We start from the raw sequence: 14,591 nt of genomic DNA, 5'->3' as shown, positions 1-14,591 counted from the left end.
TGCTGATATTTTTTTTGGTTTTAAGAGCTTTTGTGCTGTTACTTTTTTTGTTTTAGGATTCTCTTGTTGTTACTTTTTTGTTGTTTTACAATTCTCCTGTTTTCACTTTTTTTGGTTGTTTTATGATTCTCTAGCTGTTACTTTTTTTTATTTTAGGAGTTTCGTGCTGTTACATTTTTTATTTTAGGAGTTTCCTGCTGTTACTTTTTTATTTTAGGAGTTTCCTGCTGTTACTTTTTTATTTTAGGAGTTTCCTGCTGTTACTTTTTTATTTTAGGAGTTTCCTGCTGTTACTTTTTTATTTTAGGAGTTTCCTGCTGTTACTTTTTTTATTTTTTAAGAGTTTCCTGCTGTTACTTTTTTTTAATCAGAGTTAATGAATATTCAGAATAATCAAACTTACCCATGGCATCTTTCACGGTGATACTAGCTCCTTTCTTTATAAGAAGAGATATGATACCCTCAAGTCCAAAATGGCAAGCAAACATCAAAGGAGTTCTAGTGAGGAAAAATAACAAAAAACAAAAAGAAACAGAAACTGAATTAGAATCCTTCTTACTAGTTTAATCAATTAAGTTCTTTTGTGATTTAAATAAAATTCTCAATGAACAATGAGGGCCACACTTTGTCATTCCAAAAACCTCCTATTTAACTCAGAATTCCGCTTTTTCTTAATAACAAAAAATTTTGCTAAAAAAGCTGAACTGACAACTAAACTTTATATTCCTAAAAATGAATAATACTTACCTTTGGTTTGTGTCAATTGCATTCACATCAGCTTTGTTTTTCAATAAAATATCTGTAATTTTTAAATCCTGTTTCAGTATGGCATAATGTAAAGGTGTTTTACCTTCCTAAAGAAAAAAAATCATAACAGGTGAAATATGGAACAAATGGTCATCAAAAATAAGTCACAAACAAAGGTCAATAAAAAGGTCATCAAAAGCAAAGGTCAATAAAAAGGTCATCAAAAGTAAAGGTCAATAAAAAGTTCATCAAAAGCAAAGATCAATAAAAAGGTCATCAAAAGCAAAGGTCAATAAAAAGGTCATCAAAAGCAAAGGTCAATAAAAAGGTCATCAAAAGTAAAGGTCAATAAAAAGGTCAGCAAAAGCAAAGGTCAATAAAAAGGTCATCAAAAGCAAAGGTCAATAAAAAGGTCATCAAAAGTAAAGGTCAATAAAAAGGTCATCAAAAGCAAAGGTCAATAAAAAGGTCATCAAAAGCAAAGGTCAATAAAACGGTCATCAAAAGCAAAGGTCAATAAAACGGTCATCAAAAGCAAAGATCAAAAGCAAAGGTCAATAAAAAGGTCATCAAAAGCAAAGGTCAATAAAACGGTCATCAAAAGCGAAGGTCAATAAAAAGGTCATCAAAAGCAAAGGCCAATAAAAAGGTCATCAAAAGCAAAGGTCAATAAAAAGGTCATCAAAAGCAAAGGTCAATAAAAATGAAGCATTAGTACAAATGTTTTGCCAATTAAAAAATTTAATCTTGTGAATAAAGAATGAAAAACTGTATTTTTCATTCTTTATTCACAACAATAACAACCAGAAGGTCTCTACAACTTAATTCTATCTCTCCACTAGCTTATAAATTCCTGCTCGTAAAAATCTTTAGGTTTTAATATAAAATATGAATCCAATTCATGTTCAATCTCCTGTCATGATGTTAACCTGAGGTCATCTTGTAATATAGCATAGATGGCTAGATGCAAATACTGAGCTGTGAGTAGAACAATGTTAAAAAAACCTTTATATTAACTTCACAATATAAAAAAACCTTTATATTAACTTTGCAATATAAAAAAACCTTTATATTAACTTTACAATATAAAAAAACCTTTATATTAACTTCACAATATAAAAAAACCTTTATATTAACTTCACAATATAAAAAAACCTTTATATTAACTTTGCAATATAAAAAAACCTTTATATTAACTTCACAATATAAAAAAACCTTTATATTAACTTTGCAATATAAAAAAACCTTTATATTAACTTTACAATATAAAAAAACCTTTATATTAACTTTACAATATAATAAAAAAACCTTTATATTAACTTTGCAATATAAAAAAACCTTTATATTAACTTTACAATATAAAAAAAAACCTTTATATTAACTTTGCAATATAAAAAAACCTTTATATTAACTTTACAATATAATAAAAAAACCTTTATATTAACTTTGCAATATAAAAAAACCTTTATATTAACTTCACAATATAAAAAAACCTTTATATTAACTTTGCAATATAAAAAAACCTTTATATTAACTTTACAATATAAAAAAAAACCTTTATATTAACTTCACAATATAAAAAAACCTTTATATTAACTTTGCAATATAAAAAAACCTTTATATTAACTTCACAATATAAAAAAACCTTTATATTAACTTTGCAATATAAAAAGACCTTTATATTAACTTTACAATATAAAAAAAAAACCTTTATATTAACTTCACAATATAAAAAAACCTTTATATTAACTTTGCAATATAAAAAAACCTTTATATTAACTTCACAATATAAAAAAACCTTTATATTAACTTTGCAATATAAAAAAACCTTTATATTAACTTTACAATATAAAAAAAAAATCTTTATATTAACTTTGCAATATAAAAAAACCTTTATATTAACTTTGCAATATAAAAAAACCTTTATATTAACTTTACAATATAATAAAAAAACCTTTATATTAACTTTGCAATATAAAAAAACCTTTATATTAACTTCACAATATAAAAAAACCTTTATATTAACTTCACAATATAAAAAAACCTTTATATTAACTTTGCAATATAAAAAAACCTTTATATTAACTTCACAATATAAAAAAACCTTTATATTAACTTTGCAATATAAAAAAACCTTTATATTAACTTCACAATATAAAAAAACCTTTATATTAACTTTGCAATATAAAAAAACCTTTATATTAACTTTACAATATAAAAAAAAAACCTTTATATTAACTTCACAATATAAAAAAACCTTTATATTAACTTTGCAATATAAAAAAACCTTTATATTAACTTTACAATATAATAAAAAAACCTTTATATTAACTTTGCAATATAAAAAAACCTTTATATTAACTTTACAATATAAAAAAAAAACCTTTATATTAACTTTACAATATAAAAAAAAAACCTTTATATTAACTTTACAATATAAAAATAATTTATATTAACTTTACAATATAAAAAAAAACCTTTATATTAACTTTACAATATAAAAAAACCTTTATATTAACTTTACAATATAAAAAAAAACTTTATATTAACTTTACAATATAAAAAAGTACTTTATATTAACTTTGCAATATAAAAAAATTTACATTAACTTTACAATATAAAAAAATTATATTAACTTTACAATATACAAAAATTAATATTAACTTTACAATATAAAAAAAATTTATATTAACTTCACAATATAAAAAAAATTTATATTAACTTCACAATATAAAAAAAATTTATATTAACTTTGCAATATTAAAAAAAAACTTTATATTAACTTTACAATATACAAAAATTAATATTAACTTTACAATATAAAAAAGAAATTTATATTAACTTTGCAATATAAAAAACTTTATATTAACTTTACAAAAAAAATTTATATTAACTTCACAATATAAAAAAAATTTATATTAACTTTGCAATATAAAAAATAAGTTTATATTAACTTTGCAATATAAAAAATAGCTTTATATTAACTTTACAATATAAAAATAAGTTTATATTAACTTTACAATATAAAAAAGTACTTTATATTAACTTTGCAATATAAAAAAGAAATTTATATTAACTTTGCAATATAAAAAAGTACTTTATATTAACTTTGCAATATAAAAAAATTTACATTAACTTTACAATATAAAAAAATTACATTAACTTTACAATATAAAAAAAATTTATATTAACTTTACAATATAAAAAAATTTATATTAACTTTACAATATAAAAAAATTTATATTAACTTTACAATATACAAAAATTAATATTAACTTTACAATATTAAAAAAATTTATATTAACTTTGCAATATAAAAAAATTTACATTAACTTTACAATATAAAAAAAATTTATATTAACTTTACAATATAAAAAAATTTATATTAACTTTACAATATACAAAAATTAATATTAACTTTACAATATAAAAAAAATTTATATTAACTTTACAATATAAAAAAATTTATATTAACTTTACAATATACAAAAATTAATATTAACTTTACAATATAAAAAAAAATTATATTGACTTTACAATATAAAAAAATTTATATTAACTTTACAATATACAAAAATTAATATTAACTTTACAATATAAAAAAAATTTATATTAACTTTGCAATATTAAAAAAAACTTTATATTAACTTTACAATATAAAAAAAAAATTTATATTAACTTTGGAATATAAAAAACTTTATATTAACTTTACAATATAAAAATAATTTATATTAACTTCACAATATAAAAAAACTTTATATTAACTTCACAATATAAAAACACTTTATATTAACTTTGCAATATTAAAAAAAAATTATATTAACTTTGCAATATTAAAAAAAAAATTTATATTAACTTCACAATATAAAAAAAAATTATATTAACTTTGCAATATTAAAAAAAATTTATATTAACTTTGCAATATTAAAATAAATTTATATTAACTTTGCAATATTAAAAAAAACTTTATATTAACTTTACAATATAAAAAACTTTATATTAACTTTGCAATATTAAAAAAAAACTTTATATTAACTTCACAATATAAAAAAAATTTATATTAACTTTGCAATATAAAAAAATTTATATTAACTTTACAATATAAAAAAATTTATATTAACTTTACAATATAAAAAAATTTATATTAACTTTGCAATATTAAAAAAAACTTTATATTAACTTTGCAATATAAAAAAAATTTATATTAACTTTGCAATATAAAAAAAATTTATATTAACTTTGCAATATTAAAAAAAACTTTATATTAACTTTGCAATATAAAAAAAATTTATATTAACTTTGCAATAAAAAAAACTTTATATTAACTTTACAATATAAAAAAATTTATATTAACTTTGCAATATTAAAAAAAAACTTTATATTAACTTCACAATATAAAAAAATTTATATTAACTTTGCAATATTAAAAAAAACTTTATATTAACTTCACAATATAAAAAAAATTTATATTAACTTTGCAATAAAAAAAAATTTATATTAACTTTACAATATAAAAAAATTTATATTAACTTTGCAATATTAAAAAAAAACTTTATATTAACTTCACAATATAAAAAAAATTTATATTAACTTTGCAATAAAAAAAAATTTATATTAACTTTACAATATAAAAAAATTTATATTAACTTTGCAATATTAAAAAAAACTTTATATTAACTTCACAATATAAAAAAAATTTATATTAACTTTGCAATAAAAAAAAATTTATATTAACTTTACAATATAAAAAAATTTATATTAACTTTGCAATATTAAAAAAAAACTTTATATTAACTTTGCAATATTAAAAAAAATTTATATTAACTTTGCAATAAAAAAAAATTTATATTAACTTTACAATATAAAAAAATTTATATTAACTTTGCAATATTAAAAAAATTTATATTAACTTTACAATATAAAAAAATTTATATTAACTTTGCAATATTAAAAAAATTTATATTAACTTTGCAATATTAAAAAAACTTTATATTAACTTTGCAATAAAAAACAATCTCCATCAAAATATAAAATACTGACCATGTTTTTCAGATTTGGATTGGTCCCAGCTTTTAACAAAGCATTAATGATTGGTATATGCTGATATTTAATCGCCAAATGTAATGATGTATCTCCAGCACCATCCCGAGCTTCTCCATCAACTTGATAACTTAACAGCACTTCTACAACATCTGCATGGCCACATTCTACAGCCTTAGAAAATAATTAAGAACAAAACATTTTTTTAAAAATCAACAATTTTTTTTCTTTTTCAATCATTAATTATATTGTTTAAGTTTAGTCAAAATTTATATATCTATAAAATTTATAGATATACTAGCTGAAGTACTCGGCGTTGCCTGGTTGCATTTGATATATTTGAATGTTCCGTCCTGACACATAATTATCTGATTTCTGACAGAAAATAATTGTCTGAAAATATTTATAATCAATTAAAAAAGAAAAGTTTTATTTTCCAAGCCTGTAAACAAATATTTTGATTCTGCCTGGCATAAAATACTTTCACATATATTTAAAATCATGCAGATATTCATATTTATTGTTACAAAACATGATGGCAAAAGTGTTTAAACAATAACTTACTACCATTAGCTAGAATCGAAACCAAAACATTTCATGCTCCAGCCGCGTTCTCTACCTATGTTGGTATTGAGACAAAGACAATAAAGTCAAAGCATTAACACATTAATTAATTTCATGAGTGCATACGCAGAAGTATAAACACGTCGCCTATCTAGAAAACTAGGATATAAATACCCTAAACTCGCTACAAGAAAAAATAATGAAATGAATTGAATGAAGGAGACAAAGAACTCAAATGCTGGAATAAAATAAACATGTCGTTTATTTTCTGTTGAGAAATGTAAGTCTTGGGTGTATACGTGTTCATTCAGCCGTTGCTGACTACGCGCGTGGAAGGAAAGGGGAATGCAATAGAGAAACGCGAAGTGGCAAGCCGGCCTGTAGAAAGAGAGGCTTAAGCTCAGTAGAGAGTCGCGCATATGTCTGTTTTGATGGACCAAAACGAAGGGGAGATAGAGTGAGAAAGAGTGAGAATGTCAATCCAGGTTATGGAGATAGAAAGCGTATAAAGTGTACGTACGGTCTGATAGCTTTTTGTCCCACATAGTAGCAAGTGGCGTGAGGTACGTGCACATGCCGAAAAGGCATGCTGTCGGTTCGTAGACCGACCAGCTAGGAGGCTGGTCCTAAAAGGACTGGAAACTGCTTGTCTCTTCCTTTTATAGGTGTTTCCGGTGTGTCTTTTGCGCATGTGTGGATTTCCTTTGAAAGGGGAAGTGACGTCGTCCATCTGTGCGTGTTAGCATGTATGTGTATACACGTGAATGTGAGTGTACGTACGCGAGCGTGAATATATGTACGTGTGTGGACATGTGCGTGTATGTATATGACAAGTAATATGGCTTGAAATGTGAACGCGTGTTTTGTGTGAGACTAGAAAAGGCTCGCGCACGTATTAGAAATGAACATTTCGCATTACGACATGACGATATATGTATGCGTTATTCATTAACCCAAACAAAAAATATTACTCGTTGTAAACAATCCTTCAAGCAAATTTTTTAGAAAAACATAATACTGCACATGTCGCAATTTTTTTATTTTTTATTTCATTTTTTTTTTTTTTTTAAGAAATTTATATATAGGCTTCCTTCACTCTTGACAGACTATGGATACCCACTGTATGGGTGCCTGCGCACAAAATTTTTGTGGCATGAGTTGCACAATCTCCAACCACACCACGCTTTTTGATGGGACCACCAAAGACAACTTGGAACACAGTATAGGTTTTAAAAATATATTTAAAACGAAAACAATATACAGAGAAAAGTGGTGATGTAAACTAGGCTTACTTCTCTGTCTGCTGTGGAACGAGCTTGTCTAAATCCATATTGTTGGTCAGTCAACATTGTTGTATACCAGTGGCAAGTAGTGGTTCAGGACGACTGGAAACAAATGCCAAGAGAAGCAGAAAGCACATGCAGCACCTAGAATTCCCAAATGGTCACCCATCTGGTACTTGCCAAGCTCAACATTGCTTAACTTTGGTGATCTGGCAAGAACCGGTGTGTCAACATGATTATGCCATATAGGTGTCGTAAGGAATTTAACATTACATTTAATACCTATGGTATTTCTGTTTATAATAAATAAAAATTTTGCATCAATTAAAATATAATATTTACGCATATTTTATGACCGGGAAATGCCGGGCGGCCTGCTATTGAGATATGAAAAACAGTGTATAAACACGCTTTTTGATGGGACCACCAAAGACAACTTGGAACACAGTATAGGTTTTAAAGATATATTTAAAACGAAAATAAGATATAGAGAAAAGTGGTGATGTAAGCTAGGCTTACTTCTCAGTCAGATATCGGTAGAGTCCCATATCCCCAAGACTATTCATCTTTCGATTAATATAGTATTTGGAAGAGTTCATGAAGGGGTAGGTAATGGTCCCATAATGCTTTTCTTTAGGGTCCAAAAGATTTTGACGATTTTAGGGAGCAAAAGAAAAAAAAATTCTTAAGAAATTTATAATAACTTTATAATAATACTAGTAGGCCACTTGACATGATCTTTGAAAAGTGTTTTCAAACCTACTTATTCTTAACATAGGGGCGCTGTCAGGTTTCACAACCGCATGTGCATAGTTGTGAACCAGTTTGAAAACATAAAAATCTGATCACCCTCCTAACTCTAACCCCCCACGTACCAATTTTTCAATTTTGACCTCTTACTCCGAATGAAAACTGATGAAAAAATTTTCCACACGTCTGAATACCCTATATACCAAATTTCAAGTCTGTAGTTCAAAAATGCGTTGAGTATATAGGTTGAGAAGTGTCCTCACACACACATTCTCACTTTTATAGATATAAAATACATCATCTATATTATCTATCTATATATCTATAAAAGTGAAAGTGTCTGTCTGTGTACATTTCCCTACACAATAACTCTGTCAATTTTAAGTCTACAGACATACTGGGTATTGAGATTTGGGAAAATCTTTGTAATCCGTTTTTGGCCAGAAATTTGGCTGTTAAGGGGTCAAAGCTCAACCTTTGAGAACTCGCCAATTTTGGGTATAAACATTTGAAATTTTAGATATAGGTTCCTTGGACATGGATTTAACTAAATAACTTGATTTGAGCCCAAAACAATAAATGTTCAGGGGTCATAATCGGGGTCAAAGTTTAAAAAATTTGACCTCTGCAGCCTCTACCAAATTACTCAGACAATTTCTGCTCTACACATTTGAAATTTTACATAAAGGGTATTCAGAGATAGGGCAAGCTTTTTAATCGGTTTGGGTCAAAAATTTGAGCTACTAATATATAAATGTATGTATGTTTGCATGTCTGCCTAAAACTTTCGACAGAGAGGATGGATTTTCACAAGATCAGAATCGTTTTGAAGCTCAGCCCTTCAGATGACAAATACCGAAAAATTGGCTAAAAACAATTTCTTCGCCCTCAACTGGGCACTTTTCTACAGGGAGGGGTCGCTTTTTTCGCTGATATTTTCAAAAGTCATCCCCTCCTTCTGCGTTTATCAATTACTAGCCTGGGTCTTTACATCTCTTCCAATTTTCAGATTTTAACGATATTCCCCTCTACATTTCCATACCTGCACATGCTGTTATCAACCTCATCACTAACCACATATTATCCAATAATTTACTTTACTGTTTCGGGATAACCCCTGCAGAAATATAACTAACTTCTTTGCATTATCATAGAAAATCCATATTTTACATTCCAACAACACTCATAGAATCAAGTAACAGGTTTACCTATGGGCTCCTGCTTTTCTGGTCTCCTATCTATCACATACATGGATTGATTTAAACAGTAAGCATAAAGCACTTGTCAGTCCTTGTATTTTATACAAGGGATATTGACTAGCAATACACATGGACGAGAAAACGCTTTGGATAAATACAAATTTCATGTCAAAAGCACTTTATTTCCTTTTGACGAATTGATTGTTGCTATTTCTTTTGATGAGTTAAGGGTATAATAGATTCACTAATTGATATAATAATTAAGTGATTGATTTTGCGCTACGAAACAGATACTGCCAAGAATTGTAAATGTCAACTGAATTAAAGGAATAAATTATAAGATGGTCAACATCATGAACTTTGGAATATAGACTTTTGTCATTCATTCACTACATATATATATATATATATATATATATATGTATATATATATATATATTGGTATATTTAGGCAGCATTTTTTCATTCAAGCAAATATTATTAAATACAACGGAGACATTTCAGAACGTTACTGCTTTTTTGAAATGCAATGTCAATTATATTAGGTTGAAGAGTTCTAATGTACGACGCTTCAAGAATCTTCAATTTTTTTACATTATTTTCCCGTTGTATAATTTTTGTGTTGTCGACGAGGACCTTTCTAACATTGGAGGGGGGACAGCTATGTTCTTTTTTTAAATGTTTGTAAATCGCGCTTGTGTCGTTAAGGTGCATAGTTATTCGCCGGGACAACGTTGTCTTGCGTAGTCCGTGTTGGACGGACTTCGTACATGGTGTCTACGAACTTGCTGGTTTTAACACTCGAATTTTTAATCGACTTTTATTCTTAATCGACTTTTATTTTAACTCATCACTGATTATATATATTTTAGTTTTCATTTTTAATCCTCATTTTCGCAATCCTGTATTTTTAACACCTGATGATGATTCGTGGACGAATCGAAAGCGCTCGTAACAGCAACATGTATGGATCCTTTATTAATATTTTTGATTTTGAAACAAAAAAGACAATACGAAAAATTGAAAAATTAAAAAAAAGAATTATAAGACAAAATGTCTCCGTTGTATTTAATAATATTTGCTTGAATATATATATATATATATATACAGGGTGACCAAAATAAAAAACAGGCTCCAACTCTAATTAGACCTCGTTTCTTAGTGTTTTGTCTGAATGAAATGAAACTTTGGTCATAACTAGTTTATTATATTTATATTGAAAACATCACATCAAAACACTAGGGTCTTTGGCCTTTCTCCGTTCTACAGCATATATTCTAGATGGCCTCCATTTAGCTTTTGTTTTTTTGGGGGGTCACCCTGTATATATATATATATATATATATATATATATATATATATATATATATATATATATATATATAATCCATTATTCAACAACTGGTTTTAGACCAAAGGAATGTTGTGATTTCCAATTTCTCTCAACTGCCTTCCAAATAATTAGAATTTTTTTATTATTAGTTTCATAATGTAGTTTTAAACTGAGAATTGTTTGTGTTTCTAATCTAAGCAGTCCAATGTTATATTAAAACATTTATACAAATCTAATAGTTTCAGCTAGCAAATTCCATCATATTTCTAGCATTTTCATTGGCTAACAGAAAAAAGTAAATGATTTAATGCTATTATTACTCATTTGAAATGTAATTCTTATGAAATACTTACCTTCATAAGAGGTGTCTTTGATTCTTTGTCACCCACACTGGTACGTGCATTCCAAGCCAACAATTCTTGAACAATACCAGCATATCCTCGACAACAGGCCAAATGCAATGGTGTTCTACAAGAATAAACATATTTGTTGAAATAATACTGTAATTAAATTGTATATACGTGTGTCCATTTGTGTGGGGGGGATTAAAACATAAAACAAATACTGAATAAGTCGCCATGTTTGGTGAAAAAGGTCAGAAGTTACATCGACCGAAACATTGTGCAAATAACACTCAAGATGAGAACGTTAGTCTGATTAATCCAATTAATACAAAAATAATCCTTCATCTCAAAAATTAAAAACTGTAAATACTAAAGAAGTTTCCAGAAGGTTCCTTATCAAAAAGAAGAGAAAAGAGGAGGGTACATCTGGTGGGGGTGGGGTGAAGAAAAGATTACTATACTGGTAGCAGTTCTGTTTTATTCAAAGCCAAAGTTTTTTCTTTTAGAACCTAATCTAAATATTTTATTTGTCCGTACATCTAGAATCACAAAAAAAAAAATCCATCATCATCGCAAACATTAATTAATGACAAATGAATTACTTCCCTTTATAGTCGCTCTTTATTAGTTAAAAATTATTAAAACCATTTCCCCTCTAAAATAAAAAAAAAAAGACAAAAAAAAAACCCCCCAAAAAACATGGTTGTCAGTTTACGGTTTCAAATTAGATATTTTATTTTATAATAAAAAATTCATGTTAAGAGAAAACTAAGTTATTTTAATTCAGAAAAACAAAACAAAACAATGAGTTGTATGCTGATTTTTCATTGAAAAAAAAAACTTAAATTTTTTAAGTCAATTCTTTTTAGCTTTAAAAAGTTTAAAAAAGAATTTGCTAAAAAGTTGTTTAAATTTGGTGTTATTTGCTTCATTTTATTTAAAAATTTTCAAATATCATGGAATTTCTACAAGTTCTGCTCATTAGTAAAACCAATTTTCAATAATGATACTTCAGTACACTTTGGAGCAAGCAACAATAAGTCTAGATCGGTATATTCCGATGCTTGTGAATAATGCATACCAGATAAAACCCTGTAAAATTATTTAAATAAACATCGATGTAAAGTTTGTTATTATTGGCACTCAAAAAAATTGTTCAGGATTACAAATATAACTGGACAAAGCAGGGGAGAGTAAAGCGGTAGTTCTTGATATATCTAAGGCTTTTGACAGGCTATGGCACAATGGTCTTCTAATGAAAATTAGATCATATGGTATAACTGGAAGAATACATAATGTAATTAAATCCTTAAGTAAGAGAAAAATCCAGGTTGTTCTCAACGGTCGTACATCTAAACAATATGATATAAATGCAGGAGTAACTCAGGGCTTGACGTGAATACCCCCGACAAACCCAACAAGCAACTAAATCCCACCCCTTCACAGCAGAGATCCCTAGGTGTAAGAAAGCCTTCTACTCCAATAGTTTCTTCCCCAGAACTGCTGGACTTTGGAACCCCCTTCCGGGATCCTGCTTTTTAAAAAGCTATTTTCAAGAATAATACAAAACTCAAAGATTTCAAAGCATCGATTAAATCCATCCTACTTGGCAGATCCGATACTTGAACATTAAATGTTGCACAATCTAAAAACTTAACGGATCATACACCAAAGTGCATATCTTCGGTTGTTCAATGCCAACTTTTGGTGTTGACTGGACTAAGTTTAAAAATGTGCAAATAAATTAAAAAAAAAAAAACTAAAATGACTTCACACCACTAGCATCAATTTCAAATATGCAAATTTGTTTTGATTCTTTCAGAAATGCATTTTTGGGTTAGGGTTTTAAATATGCCAATTTTGTAAACGATGCTTAACTTATGAATACTGAGTGCACAGGAAGTATTGTCCCCTCTAACTCTCTTACTACTTTAACATGCCATAAGGACTCTGATAGACATATGCATGAGTCTATATTCGGAAGACTTAAGTAAAGAAACAAAACTAGAATCAGACGGTCAAGCCTTTATGCAACATAACATTAGTTACTTCTATTTTCTCTACCGTTCTCCCTCGATCCAGGACTGTTCCCTAATAAACAAAGTCTCTGACAGCATAGATACAGCACTTTCCTTCGACACTAGCGTACAAGTGCATGTATTTGTCCACAACAACTGGCTTGGATTTTCTCCTTACAGATGCAGCACAACACATAGCTTCTCTATATCTCATGCCCTATCACAGATGGTTACATTTCCAACCCGTTTCCCAGACCAGCAAGAAAAATACGCATCACTTTTAGATCTGTTTCTGACCACAGTTCTCGATGATTGTGTTACAAATGCCCACAGCCCACTTGGGAATGCTGATCATGTAGTGATAATAGTTGAAATCACCCTAAACTCTAGAGCCAAAACGGAAGAGCCATTGCTCAAAACATTGAGATATTATAAAAAGGCTGACTGGGAAGCCATCAGGGATCTCACCCCATCGTAAATATCTTTTCACTTCCTACTGAACAGTGCGCAAATGAGACCACCGAATGATTAAAAACAGCAATTGAAGCACATGTTCCCACATGAAAGTTTTATAGCAAGCCCCACTCTCCCCAATGGTTTACTCCTACTTGTGCAACTGCCATCACACAAAGACAGCATGTGTACCGCAGATTTAATCGACATAAGTCCAGTTCAAAGTATATAGAAGTCAGAAATAACTGTAAGAAAGAAATAGCAACAGCTAAGAGAGAATTTACTGAAACCACCAAAAAACGCATCGAAGCACAAAAATTAGGTGACCTCTGCAAAATCTACAACAGTAGTAAATAATGGGCAATCAACAATTTCCCCACTATCCACTAGGTTGTCTGCTCAGCAACCGAGAAGGCTAACATGCTTGCCAGTCGGTTTGCCTCCAACTCCACACTGGACCCTGCTAACCACCCCCTCCCTGACTTTCCTTATAGACGGATGCCACACTAGACAATCTGAAAATCACCCCTTTCTCAGGTGCATGCTTTCATAAAAAATCTTGACACTTCAAAAGCATGTGGACCTGATCTCATCCCGGCTGTACTATTAAAAAGTGCTCCGCCGAAGTAGCTCCGGTTCTCCCTAAACTTTACAACAAATGCCTTAATGAATCTTGCTTTCTTGCCTGCTGGAAAACTGCTTCTGTGGTACGAGTTTTCAAGAATTCTGGTGAAAGAACTGACCCAGTAAATTATCACCCATTAGCCTCCTCCCACTTTTCGCCAAAATATTTGAGACCTTAATTAACCAAGCTCTAGTCCATCACCTTATAGATGCTAAACTTCTGACTGACCAACAAT

The 14,591-nt window shown here is 28.0% G+C and overlaps 1 protein-coding gene across 8 annotated transcripts in view; it reads right to left on the bottom strand.

The window, feature by feature from the left end:
- The window catches only part of LOC145254754 (uncharacterized), a 203,857-nt gene that overhangs the window by 164,467 nt on the left and 24,799 nt on the right, over positions 1 to 14,591 (bottom strand). For all 8 annotated transcript variants that reach the window (XM_080113497.1, XM_080113500.1, XM_080113498.1 and 5 more), the window contains exons 2-5: positions 11,270 to 11,384; positions 5,788 to 5,961; positions 748 to 854; positions 404 to 498 (exon numbers count right to left, since the gene is read on the bottom strand). In XM_080113497.1, the coding sequence (XP_079969623.1) occupies positions 404 to 498; positions 748 to 854; positions 5,788 to 5,961; positions 11,270 to 11,384 (491 nt within the window). The remainder of the gene's footprint in view (positions 1 to 403; positions 499 to 747; positions 855 to 5,787; positions 5,962 to 11,269; positions 11,385 to 14,591) is intronic.

The sequence above is a fragment of the Euprymna scolopes genome, chromosome 30 (genome assembly GCF_053919585.1).
Source record: "Euprymna scolopes isolate OS-2025 chromosome 30, ASM5391958v1, whole genome shotgun sequence".
Lineage (NCBI taxonomy): Eukaryota > Metazoa > Mollusca > Cephalopoda > Sepiida > Sepiolidae > Euprymna > Euprymna scolopes.
This window is presented reverse-complemented; position numbering and strand designations above follow the sequence as displayed.